The sequence below is a fragment of the Mus caroli genome, chromosome 10, assembly GCF_900094665.2.
Source record: "Mus caroli chromosome 10, CAROLI_EIJ_v1.1, whole genome shotgun sequence".
In the NCBI taxonomy this organism is placed as follows: Eukaryota; Metazoa; Chordata; class Mammalia; order Rodentia; family Muridae; genus Mus; species Mus caroli.
This window is the reverse complement of record NC_034579.1, coordinates 17,382,663-17,404,723: the sequence shown is the minus strand read 5'-3', so window position 1 is coordinate 17,404,723 and position 22,061 is coordinate 17,382,663. Positions and strand designations below refer to the sequence as shown.

The 22,061-nt window shown below is 43.1% G+C and overlaps 1 protein-coding gene and 1 long non-coding RNA gene across 2 annotated transcripts in view; one reads left to right on the top strand and one right to left on the bottom strand.

The window, feature by feature from the left end:
• The first annotated feature begins 1,636 nt into the window (after positions 1–1,636).
• On the top strand, positions 1,637–4,785 carry LOC110302954. The gene is made up of 3 exons (XR_002378882.2): positions 1,637–1,827; positions 4,435–4,576; positions 4,665–4,785. It is a non-coding gene; the product is annotated as an uncharacterized LOC110302954 (long non-coding RNA).
• The window catches only part of Hbs1l (HBS1 like translational GTPase), a 72,288-nt gene continuing 53,902 nt past the window's right edge, over positions 3,676–22,061 (bottom strand). Inside the window, exons 11-18 of the mRNA XM_021173802.2 lie at positions 20,545–20,662; positions 19,977–20,045; positions 17,788–17,892; positions 14,131–14,221; positions 13,665–13,773; positions 7,677–7,777; positions 4,731–4,875; positions 3,676–4,255 (exon numbers count right to left, since the gene is read on the bottom strand). Of these exons, the coding sequence (XP_021029461.1) occupies positions 4,244–4,255; positions 4,731–4,875; positions 7,677–7,777; positions 13,665–13,773; positions 14,131–14,221; positions 17,788–17,892; positions 19,977–20,045; positions 20,545–20,662 (750 nt within the window). The 3' untranslated portion in view covers positions 3,676–4,243. The remainder of the gene's footprint in view (positions 4,256–4,730; positions 4,876–7,676; positions 7,778–13,664; positions 13,774–14,130; positions 14,222–17,787; positions 17,893–19,976; positions 20,046–20,544; positions 20,663–22,061) is intronic.

Below are 22,061 nucleotides of genomic sequence, written 5' to 3'. Positions count from 1 at the left end.
TTGCCAAAAGACCCTGCTGAATAGAAAAGCTGGTTCTACCAGGGCCTCAAGCACAGTATGGTTCTGAAAAAGGTTGGAAAGTGAGCTAGAGAGCTCTAGGTGTCCCATGGGAAACTGCAGCCCAATTTGGGTCCACCCAGAGAAAGGGACCAACCCAAGAGGGGCACAGCCAGGGCAACATGCTGGCCTGAGGAACCTGCAGAAGCCCAGAAGAGCAGAAGGAACATTTTCCCCGGAGCTGTCGTATGACTGAAGAACCCAGACTTCTAAACTGGTAATGTGTGAGTTTGAAAACAATAAAAGAGAAATTAGTTTAAAATTAATAAAATGATGTCCATAAAAACAACTAAATAATGTTAAAAAAATCCCCAGAGAAAAGGATGTAAAGGAAATATGGAAAAAGATATTAAATTTAGAAAACATTAAGAGAAATAAAGCCTCTGTCTGAGTCCGGTTCCATGACCAAGGCAACTTATAAAGGACAACACTTAACTGGGGCTGCCTTACAGGCTCAGTCCATTATCATGGTGGGAAACATGGCAGTGTCCAGACAGGCATGGTACTGGAGGAGCTGAGAATTCTACATCTTCATCTTAGGCAGCCAAGAGGAGGCTCTCTCTTCCACACTGGGTGGAGCTTGGGCTCTAGGAGACCTCAAAGCATGTCTACACAGTGACACACTTACTCAGAGACAAGGCCACACCTCCTAAAAATGCCACTTCCCATGGGCCAAGCATATTCAAACCACCACAAGCCTCCAAAGGGAGATAGGAAAATAAGTCTCCAAGGGAAAGAGAGAGCACTCAAGCGAAAATGGAGAACACTATAGAAGGCGTTTGGAGCCCATGGAGTTTTGTTTTGACTGTCAATATAAAAATAATTATATGTTCAGTAATGATTACAATTCTATATATCCTCTAAGATCAGAATAAACAGACTGCAATAAGGACAGGACTAAAAGACAGATACCAGGTTATAGGTCACAGAGCTTAGAGGATTAATTTCATCAGAATGAATAACTTCAGAAGCAGCCAATCTGGAACCAAAAGGTAGATGAGAAAACCCAGAGGGGCTTGAGGACTTCGAATGGCACTCCACAGAGATGGTGCATTCCGAGTTATGAATCCAGATTCTGCATAATGCTACCTTAGAGCAATGTCACACAATAGCTTGCGTTTCATTTTACAGTTTGGAGAATTAAGATATGTACATGTGTTAACACATCAAACGATTGCTACTCAAGATTTCAATGTTTCCACCATGCGTCCTGAAAAGGCTGATTCTGAGACTGTACATTAGAGGTGATAGCTATCTTGGAAATGTCATCAGAGATTAAAACTGGCAATGCTCCAGCATATGTCTAACAAAATGAAATTTTTTGCATATTACAATATAAAGCATATTACAGGTATGCCACACAACCCTACAGGACAAACAGTTGTAGCGAGATCTAATCATACTTTAAAGGCGATGCTTAACAAAACGGGTAACAAAGACCCCTAGAAATAGACTACATAGTGCTTTATTAACTTTAAAATTTTTGAATGCTAATAATAAAAACCAACAGCTGCTGAGAAACACTGGATTATGGGGAAAAAACCCTCTGAACTAAAAATCAACTTGACTATATTAACAATGTCTTAACCTCAGAATGGAAGGCAGGGGATGAGTTGTGTTGGGGACGAGAATATTCTTTTGTATCAATCAACAGGAGAAGAAAAACTATGGATTCATCAAAATTAATAAAAACCAGATTTGACCGGGGAGACCTCCTGAAGATCCTGACTACAGACAGGAAGAATGAAATCAAGTCGATCAACAAAATAGGTAACTTATGTTGCTGATCCCTCTACATGGGAACAGTTCTAGGCCTGGCCAGGACATGAAAATGTCTCAGCCAGGGCTTCAGCTGTGCACAGCCAATACATTTTGTTGGCTCCAGAATCTTCAGGATACACACCATCCTTTCAAATGGCATGAATGGAAACCTGTATTACAGTTTGGTCATATGGTCCAAACTAACTTATAAATTGATAGATGCCCATTTCCTGTTTGAACACAGATCAAAAAGTAATCTTTAACTGAGTTGTGCACATTGCACACCCATGACCTCTGAAAGTTTATACATTTGAAAAATAAAGATCATCAAAGGAGACAAGTAGCCCAGGTGATTCAAACTCACAGACTGCCTCAATTGCTGTTTCCCTGCACAAAACAACTTCTCTAAGGTTAGCTAGATCATCCACCATCACAGATCCAGTCAGGACTTCAGGGAAGCCCTGCTCCTGGCCACCCCCATTCCACTTCAAAGATGATGAGCATTGAAAACCTCCACATGGTGTTTGCTTCTATGTGGCAAACTTCCCCTGCTTCAACCGCAGACAGTATGGTGTCCACTGGTCAAACTGGACAAACAGGACACAGGGAAGTAGACTGCCAAACTTTGCAAGGACAAGGTAGGCAAGTGCTTCATAATTCCTGCGTCACAGAAAAGTGTGTCAGAGATTCTGGGCCCGAAGGCTGAAGATGATGCTCCAATGACCCGGAGAAATTTCAGGTGACTTTGGGTGACAAAGGCAGGAAGCATTTGCCTCCTACTCTGAGAAGATGGATGTCACTGAGGAGAGGTAACCAGCCATGTTGGACAGAGAGAACAGAATAAACAGGTGATTTAAGCTATGAGCTAGTTGGGGAGAGAGCCCAAGCTTAGGGCCTAGGCATTTATTCATAAACAATGAAGTCTCAGAGTCATTTGAGAACTGGGTCATAGGTAGAAAAGACTGCAGTTACATGAAGGGCAAAGGTCAAGAAAGTTGTCCCTCCCAGACTAACTCAAAGGTAGGATTAACTCAGCTTCAACTAAGTGAGCCAAATTGTTTTGAAGTCAACTTAAGGTTGTTTTCTATCAGAAGTATCTATAAAGTTTCTCAACAACATAGGAACAGAATGTTCTTAGTAAGTTTCAACTCAACTGACAGCCACACAATGCTGTTTTATTAAAGGATCACGGTATGAGAGCAATCACAGGGCTGTGGACCCAGCAGAACATTTAGGGTCTGTATTCAGACCATGTGGCTGGGACTCTTCAGCTGCACAGCAGTTAAGGTGGTATACACCTGCAATCCCAGGGCGTGGAAGACTGAGCTACACTGCAAGTTCAAGGCCAATCTAGGCTATACAGCAAAACCCTAAAAAAAAAAAATCAAGAACAAGAGCCAGAAAAGAGCACCTATTAAATGTGGGAATCCATGCCTTTTCTAATTTCTAAAATGTCTACAATAACGTCCTTCAGTCCCAGGCTCGGCTAAGGACACCAGATAACCTCAATTTCTTTGACTTGAGAAATGGCCCAACAAATCACCATTAAATCAATAACCCTTCAAGCTTGTTGCCGATACTTTGAAGAAAATCAGAGTCTTATTCATAAAGGAGCACAGCCTTTCCATATAGACATATAGACATGACCGAGACATGGTCAATAACCAATTCCAAAGGAACAGAAACCCCAAGATCTGGTTAGAAGAGGCTAAGACTAAACTTGGTTCAGCATTAGCATAAAAAGCAGAAGAATCCCATCAGTCCGTAACTCTTGGTGAAAAGATCCCACCCAGTGCCCGAGTCTCATCTGCTGATGGGGGAGAGACTCCCTCAGAGATGTCTAAGAAATAAAACACATTTTTGCCGTACATTCAAACTAAGGCATTTTATTAGCTGGCTTCTCAACTTAAGTAGCACCTTTGCTACCTAAGAACGGATTTCTGTCACTTCGCATTACACTCCAGAAGGCAGGCTTGATGGACGGTTTTATTTTCAGCACAAAATAGCTTTACTGTTACCTTCAGTAAATCTTTTCTTAGTGTTAACTAAAAAAAGCACCAGGTCAAAGATGGACTCTCCAAGCCCCACTAAGGTTCAAGGCTTCCTTAGAACACACACACAGCAGGAGAATGAAAACAGAACAGCGTTTGGTTTGGGTTTGGCTGGAAGTCGAGTCCACTGAGTTAAGTGTCTTCTGATACCTCCCACAAGTCTCAACACAACACACGTATTTACTGCCACCCCCTGGCAGCTGGCAACGGGGAAGTTTTGCAGAGTGATCCTTAATACTTGCTGGCAGCTAACTGTACTTTAGTTTCTCTCATCTAACAATCATGACTGCATGCTGTTTCCTTAGCTGCACCACTGAGTGCCTCAGGGGCTGACTTGCTCCTCTGGAAGCATGGTGAGATGAGGACCGGACCCGTCACTCTTTTATCTGTAAAATAAAGAAGATGAGACACTTTACAACTGCAGCGACAGTGCATGGGTGGTTCCCCCCCTTACTAGTTCTCCTGCCCCTGTCCTGATACCTAGCTTTTTAATCTTAAGATAAAATATTCATATTACTTATGAGAATGTAGAAGAAATTTGAACTACTGAGATTTCCTGCTTCAGTTCTAGGTATCCCCTTCAAATGCCATATGTTTCAGAAAATGTTTACAACTACATTCAATGAATATTCAAGTTTTTGGATGAATTATTTGAAATCACTGAAAGCCAGTAAGTTAAAGAAATATGGATTCCCATTCATGTGACTGTAAGTATATGATACTTTTCTCCTCTTATTTAAAAACTATTTAGTATAAATTTTAATTCCTTGTTCCAATACTGTGTATTCCCTTCAGCCACAGAACCTCAGCAACCACCTTTGGAAGATGAAACAGACAAAGTTAAGAGGACATAGCAGATACCTCAGTGACAACACCGGCAGCTACCGTGGAGCCACCATAACGCAGCATAAACCGCCCCAGCTCCTTGAAGTCTTTGTAGAGCTCAAGAGCCACTGGTCTTTGGGTCTGCAGCTCTACCAAGGCGTTCTGGCCCTTGGTCAGCAACCTGTTAGGAGTGCAGGGAGAAAGGAGGAACAGATGAGCACAGGGAAGGTGAGCGGCTCACCCCCAGTCAGCAAATCCACTCAGCCTTCCAAATCCAGGAGAACAGGTTGCATGTGTGTACGTTTTAAACACAAGCATATACCTTTGAATTTTTCTGGGCTAAAAGGAATTTAAGTAATTCTAGATTTAAGAACTACTAAGGAGATCTCAGGGGTGTGTGTGTGTGTGTGTGTGTGTGTGTGTGTGTAAGCCAGTCTTAAAATAGACCTCTATCCACGCCCTCCAGGCCCACTATATCCTATCCCCCATAATGCTCTAACATCCATCTCAATCCACGCCACCTCACCATTCCTTGGGGAAATCAAGAAGTTTAGCTATCTAATAAAGTAAATGATACTAAAGTTTAACATTATCAGGATACTAACACTTAATCCTCTTTTTAAATGTATTTATTTTTGCGTTCAAGAATTCAACCATGGACCTCACACATGCTAAGTATGTTATACTACATCTTGTAGCAGGTACAGGGAGAAAAACTCTAAAGTAGGTATGATAAGCCAGTATAAACTAAAGAGGTCCCCACACAGTTGTCTGAATCATATAGCCCAGACAAACAGCCCCACATACAACCCCTATCCTCTAAGAGGCTCCACACAGCAGCTGACTCAGAGGGATGCACACACCACAGCCAACAGTGGATGGAGCTTAGAGACTCTTATGGAAGAGCTGGGGAAGGATTGCAGGCCCCAAAGGGGATAGGAACTCCACAGGAAGACCAACAGAGTCAACTAACTTGGACCTTTGGGGCTCTCAGAGACTCAGCCACCAACCAAAGAACATACATGGGCTGGACCTAGGCCCCCTGCACATGTGTAGCAGATATGCAGCTTGAACTTCATGAGAGTCTTGAACAGCTGGAGCAGGGGCTGTCCCTACAGCTGTTGCCTGTCTGTGGAATATGTTCCTATAGCTGGGCTGCCTTGTCTGGACTCAGTGGGAGAGGAAATGCCTAACCCTGCAGACTTGATGTGCCAGTGTTGGGGCGGGGATGGGGGGGGGGGAAACTCAGGGGAGGCCTCCACCCTCAGAGGACAAGGGAAGGGAAGAAGGATTGTTGGAGGGGACAACTGGGAGGAGGGGCACTGAGCAGGATGTAAAGTGAATAAATAAAAATAAAATGAAAAAAGAGAAAGAAATACAGAAAATATGGCACAGTTGCATCAAAAGAAAAAGGAAAAGAAAAAAATCCTGTCTCTGTTGCTTGTAAGCTGTGCTGCTCTCCTGCTTCATGTGATTGCTGGGGACATAACTCACAGGAATATACTCATGACAGCCTAGAAGACATGGAGCTTGAGTAACGCCATTCTTCTAGTGTGGTGCTCCCCGAGCATCACAGTACACACTGATGTGATGTGAGAAGCTAAGGACTCCTTCAAGAGAGAGGCAGAGCAGCCCTTCCCTCCTGAGAGCAGACTCTCTTCACGGGCAGTCAGCACATCAGCCCAGGAGGAACCCCGGCCCCTAACACAGGTGCAGAAGGTGAGAGAAGAAGGGGATTTTGGGTGGGATTCCCCATAGGCTCAAGATGAGGGAAACTCCAAGTTGCAGGCAGCCAAGCAAACTGGGATGGCCTTAACCTGGACCAAATAAGAATCTGTATTTTGCAATATGTACTTTCATTACTTTATTTTTATGACAGGCTGCTAAGTTTCTCAGAAAGTACTTACTGTGTCAGAGAACTGTGCTGACTCAGCCTAGACACTAAGCAGTAATCAGAAAATCAAGGCAGAGGTGATGACTGCAGGAGAAGGGCATGTGGACAGGCTAGAAAAGGAAGGCACTAGGAGCATGCACAGACCCTTTTCTTAGACTAGGGGACAGGCTCACAGCACAGATGACAGAGGCAAGGCAAGCACAAGACTGAAATCTAAAACAAGTGGCAACAAATTAAAATTCAACTTTAAGATCAGAGGACTTGGAGCTGGAGAGATGGCTCAGTGGTTAAGGGCACTGACTGCTCTTCTAGGGACCTGTGTTCAAATCCTAGCTCCCACATGGCAGCTCACAACTGTCTATAATTCTAAAATCTGACATTCTCACATAGACATACATTCAGGCAAAACATCAATGTGCATTAAATAAAGGCAAATAAATTTAAATTTAGAAAAAAATAATATAGGACTAGCATTTGTAATGTCTTTGCTCCATCAATATCTGTGGCTTGATGCATACACATACATTTATATTTTTATTTATAATTCCCATCACTACCATACATAACCTGAATCATATCTAACACTCCTAAACGAAAGCTTTCCTGTTTGTGTAGTGTTTGTATGTTTGCATATGTATGTGCAGGTGACTGCACATGAGTGTTCATACATGCAGAGCCGTGTATGAAAGTCAACCTTGGATGCCATTCCTCAGCACTGCCCACCTTGCTCTTTGACTGGGTCTCTCAGTGAGCCTGGTGAGTGAGCTCGGCTGGTCGTGAGCCTCAGGGATCTGCGCGGCTCTGCTTCCTGCATGCTGCCATTACAAGTGGGTACACAACACCTAGCTTTCTTCTGGGTTCTGAGGACAAGACTCAGGTCCCCACCCTTGCACAGCAAGCACACAATTTATCAGCTGAGCTATCTCCCCATCCCTTAAATGTTTATTTATGTACATTACTAGTCACTAAAAAGTGTCGAGTAGAAAAGTCCTCTGGATCCCACTTACCCAGCACACACACACTCGAGCTTATCGCTAAGGCACTGCTTACACTGTTAGTGTCTACGGTTTCTGCATTAAAACACTCACTTGGGCTTCTTCTTTGTGACTTCACCAGTACTTTTGTTTAGGACACTAATCAATCGCTTAATAACAGCAGGCTCACTGACGGTTTGGTAGTGTAACAGCACCTAAAACAGACAGACAGACAAATGGGAACACCGAGAACTACTTGCTACAGCAGCCTTTGCTTTTGGCACATGACAAATCACTCATCAGTCACCACAGCGCCACCACTCCCTAATAACTCTACGTCCCGCGCTAGTGAGAGGCTCCTTCAAATGTCTAGCCTGCCCCGTGTGAACTTCAGTAGGCTATACAGCCTGCCTGTCCCCTGTCCCTCTGGATAGGTGAAGATGACGGTACCTTGGAATCACTGAAAAGGTTAAAAGCAGCTACTGTTTACAGCACTTACCACCATGGTGACATGATAAGGAGCCTTAGGGAATGACTCTAAGAAGCTAAGCCTTTTACTTCCATCTGTGTGCAGGCCAGTTTCCGTGGCCTATGCTTTTACAGCACTGAGGCAGGAGGAGGTAACGGGCCCAGAAGCACAGATAGATGTTCAGCAAGTGAACTGCTTCGTCACCAGTAATGAGGGAGGGAGGAAGATACATCATATCCAGCAGGGATCACTAATCCATTCTTGGGCCACAAGAATAAAATATTCCATATGCAGAAATAATGAAGGAGAGCAACATTTATAAGCATCCCTGAGTACCATGTACTGCGTAACAGAATTTAGAGGCAATAGTTTTATCTATATAGGAGACTAGACAGGGTTTAAAGTGTAACTCACAAGGGTTCAAATCACTTCCACCTGGGCCAACTTCCGTAACCTATCCACTTAAGGTCCATTCGCTAAAATGAGGATGCTCAGACATCGTCTGACATCAATGGCAGCCAGCACAGGGGAAGGTCCAAATACATCAGACCATCTACGGCCATCCCACCCTGAACACCCTGCTCTCAGCTGGACTAGATGATTATGTCATACACTGACTACTGTGGACTGAGTGTACAGCAGAAAGTTGTCATTTAATGTAGCTATGGAACTTCTGTCAGCTTGAATTTCACACCTCAGACAGTTGAAACTACAAATCCTGGCTCTTCCCATGTTGGCTTCCTAAGAGTCCCGTAGAAATAACATGGGCACAATTTTCTGTTTTAGAAAAGAAGCTTTTATGAAGAAAAAAAGAGAAAGCTCTAGCAGATCCCAATCAAAGTCAAAACACAGATAACCATCCTTCCTGAAATCATCTGCTGAGGGCATGCTGCCAGCATGCTGACATCTGAGAAGAGGGCAAGACTGCATTCTCAGGAAGCAGGAAGCCACCACACTTTTAAGTGCTCTGTAAGCATCATTTTGGGCCATTTGTAGAAACAGACATGTTATATCTGGAACCTCTAACCACAATAGTTTGCACTGTGGGAAAGAGAAGCCACCCAGGATACAGGTCGAGGATTTGCACATCACGCACTAGATAGTGGGTCCTACCCCCCCCCCTGCCCCCGCCATCCTGGAAGAAGAGTTAATTAAAGGAAATAAAAATTGTGCAGGGGGCTGTGGATATGCAAGCCTAGACTTTGGGAACCTTCGTATCAAAAGCAATAATGGCGCACTGAAACTCTAGTACTCCAAAAAGGTAACCCGATTTTCTTTCTCAGTGGTACTTAATGATGTGAAGTACAAAGACTCCAAAGTAAGGAGGCCCTGAGCAGGCAGAGCCGCCACATGCTGCAGAGAGGAGACCAGCTCCACGTACTCAATGGCTACAGACCTTAAAGTGCTACCCACTGAGAGAGAAATAAGATAAGAATCTAAGAGACATCTCTTCAGGACCAGATTCCCTACTAACCTCACACATGACTAGGTCTTCATGGTGTCCCAAATACCAAAGAAAAGACACAGGTGACCCTCATGAACCTCCCTGAGGTCTTCCCACCATTTGCTGAGCTGTGTGTAGACCCTAGAATAACACCAGGACTAACAACTGGGCTGTGAACGAACACACGGGCTTAGATTTCATTTTTTGTTCTCTCTCTACAGCATCCTGTATTAGCTAAAAAAAAACAAAAACAAAAACAAAAACAAACAAACAAACAAAAACACTGTTGGACATAAGTGAGACATCCATTTGAAAACAAGCGAATTTACTGTATATCATCTTGATGTCTTAATATTACATATAAATCAAACTCACTCATAAGGTAGAGCATCTCAGCACTGTGCTAACTGGAAAGTGATGAGAGACTGAGTCCTGGCCTGACCGTTCCTAGTCACCTAGTGACAACTGAACAAGAGTCTACTTCGTCTGTAAGCTGGACAATGCCAACACGGGTGCCGAGCTCAACCCCCCCCCCCAATCTGAAAACTCAAAGAGCGCTTCTCCTAAATCTGCTGTAAACTGTGCAGGCAATTAAGTCTGTTGTTGTCTTTCCTGTGTTCCTGACATTAACAAGTTACAACAGAAGCAATGTGTTTCCGACTGGTGTTGGGCGTTGCCTCTTCCTATGAAGAGTTTTAAACAGCATGTGTGCATTTAGTGTTCTGATAAAATTCTTAGCATTTCTGAATTCTGAAAGAGACCGGCCTAAGGGCATCAGGGACTGACTTTGCTTCACTGGTGATGAGAACAAAATCATCTAGTGTTTTACTAAGCTTTACTGTTAGGTAACTAATAAACAGCCTTCCTTAAGTAGCCTTTTTAAAACTCAGCAAATATATGGCCATCTGATATTCAACAAAGGTGCCAAGACTGCTCCCTGGGGAGGAAGCCGACGAGCCAACGTACAGGACAGGATGGCCGTGAGGCTCTCTCTGCCCAGCACCACACGGCCAACTACACACAAGACAAACCACAAAGCTCTTAAAGAAAACCCAGGCGAAGGCTTGGTGATGCAGGCTTGGACCCTGCGCTCATGGACTTGCCACCAAAGGCACAGATAAGGAAAAGAAACTGGATTTCTTCAAAATTAAGAATGTTACCCACAGTGCAGGACACCGAGAGTGAGAAGACAGTTGCTGACTAGACTATCCTCTTAAATCCTACTCAGATCAATCACTGCAAGGCTTTAGTCCCGGGATAAGGTTCTTGTTCTTATATAATTATATAACCATTGCAGCTGTATACTGCAATTATACAGAGTATTCCAAATCATGTTCTTAACAATGCAAAGTTTCTTAGATACAATAACTACAAAAATAAAATAGAAATTAAATTTAATACATCTTATAATTTCCTCTGTAGCTCACCATAACAACGAAGGGAAATTTACACATAGCTGTATACGTATCATTGCAGAATTAAGTGCTAACTAAAAAAAGTTTAATTGTTTAGGAAGAATTATTTAATTTTCTTCTACAATAGCAGGTAGGTATAAGCACTTTTCCCATTCCAATGTTACTGTGATAAGCAGTACAGTAGTGGTTCTCAACCTGTGGGGATGACCCCTCTGGAGTGGAATGTAGTTCCTTTGACTGGGTGCCCATATCAGATATCCTGTGTATCAGATATTTACATTATGATTCATGATAGCAGCAAAATTACAGTTATGAAGTAGCAACAACAATAATTCTATGGTGGGGCTCAACACAGCACGAGGAACTGTACTAAAGGGTCGCAGTGTTAGGGAGGTGAGAACCACTGCTGTAGTCTCTTAAAACAGAGGAAAAGCCTCAGCTGATGCTGGCTTTTAAGAAACTATAGACAGGAAGATAGTGTTACTCTTCAAAGTAACTGCCGCCTTGCCCTCCCTCCATTGCTAAATACTAATTACTCCGTGAGTAAACACGCCTCCCATAACCTCCTTTTCCAGGAATCTGCTTCATTCATCCCAAAACAATTAACTGCGACCTATTTGCTGATTGATGCAGGAGTCCTAAATGGTTAGCAATGAAATATTCAATTATAACAACTCTTTTGGTGAAACACTTTTTAAAACATGAATTAAAAATACAATATGCTTATTAAAGTATTTAAATGCCTAATGAACACAATGAGTCTATTTATTCAGAAATAAGAATCATACATAAGGTGAATATGAGTGTCCTATGTAAGTTTCTTCCTGGCTCCTCAAACACCATCAAAGCTTTAGCAAGGTGAAAGATCAATTTCTGCTCCTGCTTGACTTCACGTCTTCCCTTGGAAGAGGTTCCCAGGCTCAAGATCGGAATAAAAAGTGAAATTAGTATAGTTAGTCAATCCAGGCTGCACATCTTCCTAGATTACAATACGGGGTCAGTAATAATACTGCATACTTACGTAAGTAACAGCTTTTCTGAATTTATAAAAACAAGGGCTCTGTGTGGGGATGGGGACTTTAAGGCTGAGTTCTTAAGCTCACTGAGAAACACTCACTCTCTGCTGTCACAGAGCATCTGCACACTGATCTGATGGGGAAGGAATTGCCTGACTCTTAAGTTACAAATGCAGAGAACTGCACGAGTGTGTGGTCTTAAGTCCACAAGAAGAAAACGACACCCGACATAGAAACCCACAAGTACCATCTTTCTAGGATAGGAAACACTGTAAGAAATCCCCCATCCCACAGAGAAAGTGCTCAAGTGCAGTTACCTCATGCAGGGTCTGAATGAGCCGCTTTAGCACAGCAATTGTGTCCTAAAACAAGCTGAAAAGAAACAAACTGTGTGTGTGTGTGTGTGTGTGATCCACGGATTAAAGGAAAGCTGGGAGGGGTTGGTGGCGAGGCTGGTCCTGGAGCAAAGGCAGTAGAGTAAAACTACATGTAACACATAGATGCTGGGAAGATAGCATGTGAGCATGAAACAGACTATCTACACACTAACAGAAGGGATCTATAGATTACCCAATCACATAATATTCTTATTTCTGTGGCTTTCTAACCTTTAAAGCTAATCTATCAATTTTGTAATCAAAAATACTGAAAATATATTACATAAAATAGAAGCACCAAATTAAAAAGTACTAGTAAGCCTTACTATTCAGTGAAGGCTGTCGTCTCTCCCAGAAAAACTATAGTATCAGCAGTTTGAATCAACGTATTATGAACAATACCTTCTCTTGAAAAGGTCTCAAACTCAAGAATCAAATAATGGCTGGAGCAGTGTCTCAAGGGTTAAAAGCCCTGCTGCACTCTCGAAGGACCTGGGTTCTATTTGGGGTTGGCCTGTGGCTATGTATACAAATTCTGAACCCCAAATCTGGTTGCCATCCACACCAATCCATGCTCATGTATACTGGTCTTTGTTGTGTAAACCTTGCTCCCCAATTTAAAGTGATTGGTTGATAAAAGGCCTGTGATTGGGCAGAGAGAGAAATGTAGGACCTGAGAACCAACTGAGGGGTCTTGAGAGAGACCACAGGGGAGAAGGAGAGAGAAGATGGAGAGGGGAGGAGGCCACGTGATCAGGAGAAGGGCATCCTGAGGACAGGCTGATGGAGCAAAAGCAGCCCAGATGAGACTCACACAGAAGGTAGCAAGGGGCTATGATCTGGATATGGGTGAGAGCTGTGTAGAACCTGCCCAATCTAGGCTCACAGTTTGTAAATAAAATGCTGCATTTATTTGGGCTAGCTAGAATAAATATTTCATTAATAGGATTTGATTCCCACAGCTGCCTGTAACTCCAGTGCCAGGAGACCTCATGCTCTTCTTGTCTCTGTGGGCACACACATAATGTACCGACATACATGAGGACAAGCACCCACACACAGGAAATAAATAATAGGATAGATATAGACAATAATATATAGATAGATGTGTAGAATATATCTATAGAACTACACTTTATATAATATATACTATAGATAAAATTTACAGAAAATAGCATGCATATAATACACACACATATATATACACATACATACACACACACATATATATGAATCAAAATAAGAAACCAAAAAATTACTTTCAAATCCTAACTTATTTTCCTAATTAGCAAAGACGTTCCTGTGAAACAGCAGCATGTTTCAGGGAGAGGTAATACTTCCCCGAGTTCCCAGAAGCAAGGACAGAGCACTGGAAACTTACAGGAAACCCTTTAGTGATCGGAACTTCAATATTGAAGACGAGGATTCGGGCTCTGAAGCGGGTGCAAGCCTTAATGGGTTCTTTGGGGCCACAAAATATGCAGCCAACACTGTAACAACAGAGGGGGGGGGGGGAGGAGAGAGGAGAGACAGAGAGAGACACAGAGAGAGAGATGAGTGAACCAATGTAGAAAGTCTACCTGTAAAGGAAGTACAACAATTACGCAAATAAGAAAATTCTCTTAAGGACCCTCTGCCCCAGCTACAGCTTCATGCATTACAGCTTTTATCCCAAGTACACACAAAGTCTGTGTGCCAACATGAATTAACTCCACTTTAGATGGGATTTACTAAAATTATATTTGGTTAAATAAAATTCTGGCTAAAATAAACTACTGGATTGCTAACTCATGCAGCCTGAAACCGTTGATCTGACACAAAGCCTGTTTAAACCTGTTCTTACTCACTTGATTTTGATGATGTCCATCCCAACCAAGGTAAGATTCACGTGATCGCCTGCTGCTGCCCAATCGACAGGCTCATCGTGCAGAGTGATTCCTGGAAATGAGGAAAACCAAAGCCCGCATGAAACATCTCTGCAGAGCCACACAACCAGAGCGTGCCTCACTGAGCCCATCACTTTCAATCTGAATGGCTCAGCAGTGACAAGTGGAACCTAGCATGGAGGAAGCAGACTTGAAGCTCTATAGCTCCTCCCTAAACACGATGGAAGCCCACAGGAGGCCAGGTGCTCCCCATGTAACCAAATATTTAAACTCATTTACACAATGAAGCCAGTCTCTCAGCAGGCTTGGTTTAAACACCGCTATTAACAGGCACAGGCAGTTAAGGCATATAGTTCAAATAATTAATATTATTAAATTATTCCTAATGGCATAAAGACAGGACTGGCAAAGGTGACACCAGTGGCTTATTCCCTTAAGCCTTCCTACCCTTCCTTCCATCCTTCCAACTAATGCATAGCCTAGGCTGGCCTTGCAGCCTTGCAGTCCTGGGATTCTCCTGCCTTGCAGTCCTGGGATCTGGGATCCTAGGAGTGTGCCCTTAGAGTGGACAAGCTGTTTTCAGTTAGAGAATGACCTAACGGAAGCCGTGTGCTTGGAGGTGGGTGGGGTCAGAATCTGAGGGCCCACTCAGCAAGCCCTTAACTATTCTTGCTCAAAGACGCCTTCCTCCTAGAGTCTGCATACCACCACTCATTACAGGAGGGAGAATTTAGGAAACAGCAATAAAACTTAACTTAAAAATAGTGCAGGACACCACCACCTCTATAACCCTATAACCCTATACACTTACTCATTCCAAAACAGTCCCAAAGAACAGCTCCTCATGGCAGTGTTTAGCTTCCTTATTCAATGGCTTTGAAATGAATTTCACATGGCTTCATGTGATGGGAAATATTTATGGGTTAAATTACCTTTCCCTGGATGTCAGGCCTGTGATGGGGACGGTGTGCAGACCAGCCATAGGAGGACTGCTCTGGACTGACTTGTTTTTAATAAATCATAATCCTCTCATTTCCTTATAAAACTATACTTTCCTCCTCATATGACATGTTTTTTTAGGACAATATTCTTAACTTTAAAAACTTTAAATATAAAATTGACTAATTTAAATGTTAGTCAAATATCAACTAGTTAAATTTAATTTTTAAATGTAACAGAAAATGGCCATATCTGTATTTCCTGGGAAACATGGATGTGAAAAATACAAGGTAGTTAATTTAATAAAGTAAAAATTGTCTTTGGACTATCTTTTTTACTGACAGATTTCCTAAAGTAGTTATCTTGGTTTTTCTCTCAAGCATCTTCCTATCTCATATCCAGCCTCTACGGGCTTTTCTCCTGGTCAGTCAGGACTCTCCAGATACTTGAGTGTCAAGTTTTGTCAGACATCCCAGGCGAGCCATCATCTAAGCCACGATGTCCCAGAAGTAACAGCATTCCTCTTGCCTCAGCTTCCCCAATACTGGGATTGAGGACGAGCCACCACTCTATAAAGTCTGATGTCACTAATGTGCGACTTGGAGTTGCTACTTGATGGCCATCAAGCCTCCATTCTTGTGGTCCATCAAACACGTACTTCACGTATTCAGACAAAGAGCGCAGACCAGCAAGGTGAACCCAGTGAAAACAGCAGTCAGAGTCATGGGCTGGGACCACTGGGAGCCCCAGGCAAGCCCCTCAGAGAGGGGACGTCTCTGAACAAGTGCAAATAAAGGAAATGCTTAGTCTCCGTCTGGAGAAGACAGCAGTGAGCAGCGCAGGCTTCCAGAGAGGTCACTAAAGGCACTCAGTATTAAGAGCTAAAAGGTCCAAAATGCTAATTTAGTATCATGTTCTTAATTAACAGCTGCTGATTAAGAATAAGATTTTTTAAAAATTAGTGTTTCCAAGTGTTTCAGTCTCTCTGTCTCTGTGTGTGTGTGTACACGTGTACACACATGCACACACAGGAGCACATACATGGAGGACAGAGGTCAATGGCCCTCAATCATCTCACTCTGTTCTGCTGCTTGTTCTGAGGCAGGACTTTGCCAAGCAGGGCTAGTTTGGCTGCTATCGAAGCCCAGAAGCTGCTTGCCTGCTTCTCCAGTTCTAGGCTTACAAGCACCCAGGCCAATGGTTGCCATGTGGGTTCTAGGGACTGAACTGAGCTCCTCTTGCTGGCATGGTTAGCACTTGACCAGCTGAACCACCTCCACACCCAGGGTCTTGGGTCTTCATCACTTTAAAAACAGAAGCAGAGAGCTGCACTTGCAAACAACAGGGTGATAGAAAGTTGTCTTTTAAAAATACTTATTATTCTTCATCTAAATAGAACCACCATGGTCTCTGTCAGGCAAGAAGAAAGTGGTCAAATGGAAACAGAATTTCTTTCCATTACCATATTATCTTTAAATACAGCTTGAGTATATTACCTAAACAGATATTTACTAATTTCTTATGATGCCCATGGTGGCTCACACATGAATCTCAGCACTTAAGCATCCGTGGCATACTTAAGGCCAGCCTGGGCTATAGATTGAGTTCAAAGCCATCCGGAGGTATATGGCAAACCATAAATCCAAATACCAAGCACTGGGGATGTGGCTCAGTGGTATTTCTACCTAACAGGTACAGAGATTCAGCGTCCAACACCTAAGTGGAGTTAGGAAGACAAGAGTAAGCAGTGGCAGGAAAGACTTAAAGTTCAAACTTTTTAAAAAGTACATTCAAATGTATAAACCTGTCAGGAAAACTATGAACACAAACTAAATTAAGAGTAGAAGAGTGTAGTAAAATGTTAACATTTCTTATAGCTTATACTTCAGCTTATACTTTTTAGAAATATTATTATTCTATCCTAAAACATCTTCCACTTTACTCTGAAGTCACACAATTAGCAAGAAGTCAGACTAAGGCTAAGTAGAACTGAGAACTTTCAAGCCAAATTTAGACAAGAGCTTATACACAGGAAAGGCTCAATCTAAGGTTGGAATAGGTATCAACCGTCATCAGTGTGGGTCTGGAAATACAGCGGAGGAGGCAACTTAAACCAGCTTCAGTAGTAAGCCTTTCGGGTTGGTCTCTAACTTAGGTCTTCCTTTATCTACCTTAAACACACACACACACACACAGAGAGAGAGAGAGAGAGAGAGAGAGAGAGAGAGAGAGACGCAATCAAGGGTATCACATATAGGTATAAACATCATCAAAGCTGTGAACTGATTCTGAAATACAAATTCTATGGTGACAAGCTGCCTGCTACTGACTAGCTATTATTGGGTGGATTCTTTAATTTCTTCTACAATTGTAATTTTACAAGAATCTGTCTGGTATGTATATGGTTGGTTCAGTTTTACACCAGATTTCATGACTCAGTGCCCAAAAGAGAGTGTTGCCAGGCTCAGAATGTTATGTGTACACATAGACATATGCCACAACAGGAAAACAATAGTTTAATGTTTTTACACTTTAGCGTTCAACAGTTAGTATCATTTTGACAGTTAGTTACAATTTCAGTAAGAGGATATTTACTCTGGAGTTGTAACTAGATTACTGAAGCAGAAATCTGCTGTCTCAAGGCCTCTTAGCAGAAGCATGCTGCAGACGCGTCAGTACCTTTAGCAGTACAGGTTTCATTGGGTGGCATGGCTAACAGTCGGTCACCAGTCTGGATATAACCAGCTTCAATTTTACCAGTCACACAAAAGCCAGATCCTTGATCTGTAAAACATACCAACAGCATGTGAAGCACACAGTAATGTTATCTGGTAGTTAATACGATGACATTTGTTTCCCACATGTTATAAAAGGCCAGGAGTCAAATGAACAGCAAACAATCGTCAGGTCAGCTTCGACACCTCTACTAAATAGAGCACCCACACATTCCAGTTTTCCTTGCAAATAAAAGTATTCAGATTACAGAAACTGAAGGCTCGTGCCTTTGCAGATATTCCCTGAGTAGTAAAGGCCAGGAGCTCTGTAAGCTCAGGTAAGGGAAGGAAAGAGAGCTGTTCACTGTAAGCAGCATGGGCCAGGAAAGAGAAAGACAAAGGCAAGTGCACTCCAGGGCCTCAACTGTGGCTTAACACACACACTGTGCACCCAAAAATCCCCAGCGGCACACTGGGGTGCAGGCTCTGGGTGAGGGACAGGGGAGACAGAGAACTAAGGAGGGATGCTAACAGCCTCAGTTAGGGGAACTCACAGACAGTAGTTCGTGAAAAGCAGGCAGAGGGAGAGAAAGGAGGCATGAGAACACTATTTCAGGACCTGAAAATGAAGCCCACACACCCTGGGACAGGCCACAAAAATGAGGTGGCAGGAGAAAGTGGGTCACAGAAAACCCGGGAGAAAAGTGTCACGGATGGATATGACAACCACCACCATCAAAAGAATGCAAATATAAGCACAGCAGGAGTCAGAACCATAGTGTGTCACCTCAGCAGGACAGCTGAGGGAGGAAGCAGGAAGCTGCCCAGAGAGAGAGCAGGAGGTCAGAACCCCAGTTAAACACACCACCGCTTGCTGTTTCCAACAGATAACCGGCATTTCAAAAGCACCGCTTTACCCCTGGACCTCCACCGGTCTGGAAGCCAGTCATGATGGTGACAGATTTCAATGCCGTCACCTCTTTTTCCACTCACAATCATTTCCTACTCTGTATTAAATGTATACTGTGCCAGGTATTGGACTAGAGTCTGCAGATCCCACAGACTCTGCCAGCCCTCAAGGGCTCACGATAGAGGGCAAAGAAAGCACTGTAACACAGGTACTAGCGCAGGGAGGAGTGCAGCGGGCGCCTGAGTGGCGAGCACAGCAGCCATCAGTGTAAGACTGCACAGCCCGATGCACTGCTTATCTTCTGAGATAGCAGAGACTTAGGAGACCACCCATGCTTCATAGCATCAGTCATTCCGAGGTATCAATATACTTTAGTTTATATCTTTTATCCTAGGCCCTTCTATAGTTTTCTGGATAGGGCCTTCTACACAGTTTTAAGTTAGAAGCATTCTCGGGTATTTGGTACAACACCTTCTCCATCACAGTTGGAACCTTTGCCTTCCTCAGCCCGAAGGTACAGGGCTTCCTGGTATCTCAGTCACAGGTCTGTTATCATAGTTAATGGTTCTGATGTTCACATTTCCCATTTAAGCCTACGTGGTACCATGTCCTACCCAGCCTGACACGGATGGGCAGAAACAGGCAAGGCCAGGAAGGAAGAATGGAAACACAGGTAAACACAGTGCCAATCAGGATCTTAAAAGGTGTGTGCATGTATGTATGTATGTACATGTACATACATATTTCATTACTTTTAAGAGTACATTTATTTAGTTTCTCTGTGTGCAGTCAATCACCAGAGTGCAAAGGTGTGAACACCAGGAGAAAACCTTCAGGGATTGATTCTCTCCTTCTGCCATGTGGGACCAGAGACCAAACTCAGGCTGTTAAGGCTTGGTGGCAAGTGCCTTTACCCAGTGAGCCATCTTGCCAGCCCATTACTCTGGATATTAAGAATGGTGAATTATCCAATGTGTTCAAGGTCAGAAAGATGAAGCTTCGAGCTCTTTGCCCCTGACAGGTGAATATATAGTGGAAAGTGGTTGTAAACTGAAGGGTGTTCAGGAGCCTAGGACTGGGCCTGTGATGTAAAAGTGCCTGTTGTTCATCCTTACATTCAGGCAGAGAATCAACCAGATACAATGTAACAATATAACAGTCCAAGAAAACAAGATACAGAGTAGACAGCCCCACCCCACCCCATCACCTCCCCCCCACCCCACCCTCGGCAGAACAGCACTCACCTTTGAAGACATCAGACACACATAATCTAAAAGGTTTGTCAATCGAGCGCTGAGGGGGCTTGAAGGAATCTGGTAGAAAAACACGGGAAAAAGCAAGGTGTGGTTTAAGTAATAGGCTGTGGTCACTGCTCGGCAGAAGGTCATGAGCAGAGCTTGGCCAGGGCCTGGTATCCATTCCTAGCTGCCTCAAATCTGAAAGGGACTTTTTTTCCTATCTCCACCATGCCCATTACTCTCTCTTCTTTCTAGAAAAAGAATTTATTTCGTACATACTAACAATAAATGACTGCCATTCATACCATTCATTTATAAACCATATTTCCCACATTAATTCATTTAATTTCAACTAGTTAATAAGACAGGTAGGGCAAGTTCTAAACTCACTAATGTGTCTTCAAAACATTGAGTATTACTTTAAATAGTCCGCATGATTTCAAGCCTGAGAACCTAGTTTCTCTGACTGCAAATCCTATGCTTTTTCATACACACTCTGCCTCTCATGGAGAACTCTAAATAACACATATCACACCCACAGCACATTAACACCGAGTGGCCACGGCATACGTACCAATTTGCTCCAATAAGCACATCCCTTTGTACCACTTCGTGAGGTCACTGGACTGTGACCTTGCGGTTAAGTTCTCACCGCTCAGACCGCTTGTCGGGATAAAAGCTACATCACTCTCCTGTGAGAAGACAGAGAGGACAGACATAATAACACGGCAACATAAGCCAACACTGCAGAGACTCAGCAGCACAATGCTTAACCAAGTCTGCTAAATGAACCACAGACTTTTCAAAACGGCAGGAGTTCAGCTTGCTGTTATCTCCATCAACATTTTGTTATTTTCGGGAGAATTTGGAAATTTCTTTGAAACCATTAAAGCAAATCACTTGCTCATGGAGGCATACTGCAGATATTTTGCAGGATAAATTCTTCTTCTACTAACATTCTTCCATGAATTTTTTTAAACTTGACCATCTAAAGTGGGAGGGAAATTTCTTATTTACATAAAACTCAGGTCAAATACTCAATATACATAACTTTTAAAAGGCAGGTATATACACATACCTGGAGGAAATAAAAAGAAAACTGGAATTAAATATACTGAGCAAAATAATATCGTGACAGAAGGAAAGGAAGGAAGAGGGATAAATAGCACTAAGGATTTCTGAACAGATGTAAGGAATCATATTATTTTATATTTCTCTAAAATCACATGTAATACATGTAAGTACATGTAGATACATATAGTTTCAATGAAGTTATGCCACTTGGGGTGATAACACTATCTCAAGAGACACAAACTGTCTAACAGAAACTCCAGTGCCCGATATGAGAAACCTCCTCCTTTCAAATTCCTGGTGAGGGAAAGTCTAAGAACTTCCGGAAACAATCCTCGGCACCTGTGTTGTCTTGGTTGTCTTCCAGAAGGTGCAAATAAGACCCTGCTACTGAAGACACCACACTTTAAACCCAGGGCTCAGAAGTGAGCTGCACTGTCCTGAACGCCTCTTCTCTGAGGATTAGCAAGCTACCGAGGGAGGGGAGCCATCAACAATAGTCCTACCCAGGTGAGACACCTCTGAGCCACAGCAAAGAGCAGCATAGGAAGAGAGCCACAAAGGTGCAACAGCGGCTCGTGTAACCAGGAGCTGTACGACCTCACCAGCCAGCTTAACCAGAGAGAAACCATTCCTTGCACTAGAAAACCATCCACCCAACCACCACTGCTAGTGGAATCATGGATCTCAGAGGAGAAAGGACTTGTATTTCCTAAGAGCAGTCTAAATATTTATGCTTTGATTTAGAGCTCAGTGTAGCTTCTCAACCTTCATCCTAGAAGCTTCTCACTAATGCAAATAGAGCCCAGGACAAAATCCCAACTGACCAAAGTGCAGAGGACAGCCAATTATGGGTTTCCTACCTCCAAAAGACCCACCTACAAAATAGTTCCTACACCTAAGTTTGAAGGGGCACGATGGAAGAGAGGTACAAAGACTTTAAGTCAGAGCCAGACACCACCTGCAACAGGCAGGACAGATGGCCAACCTTCCCACCCCACCCCACCCAGGGTCATGAGA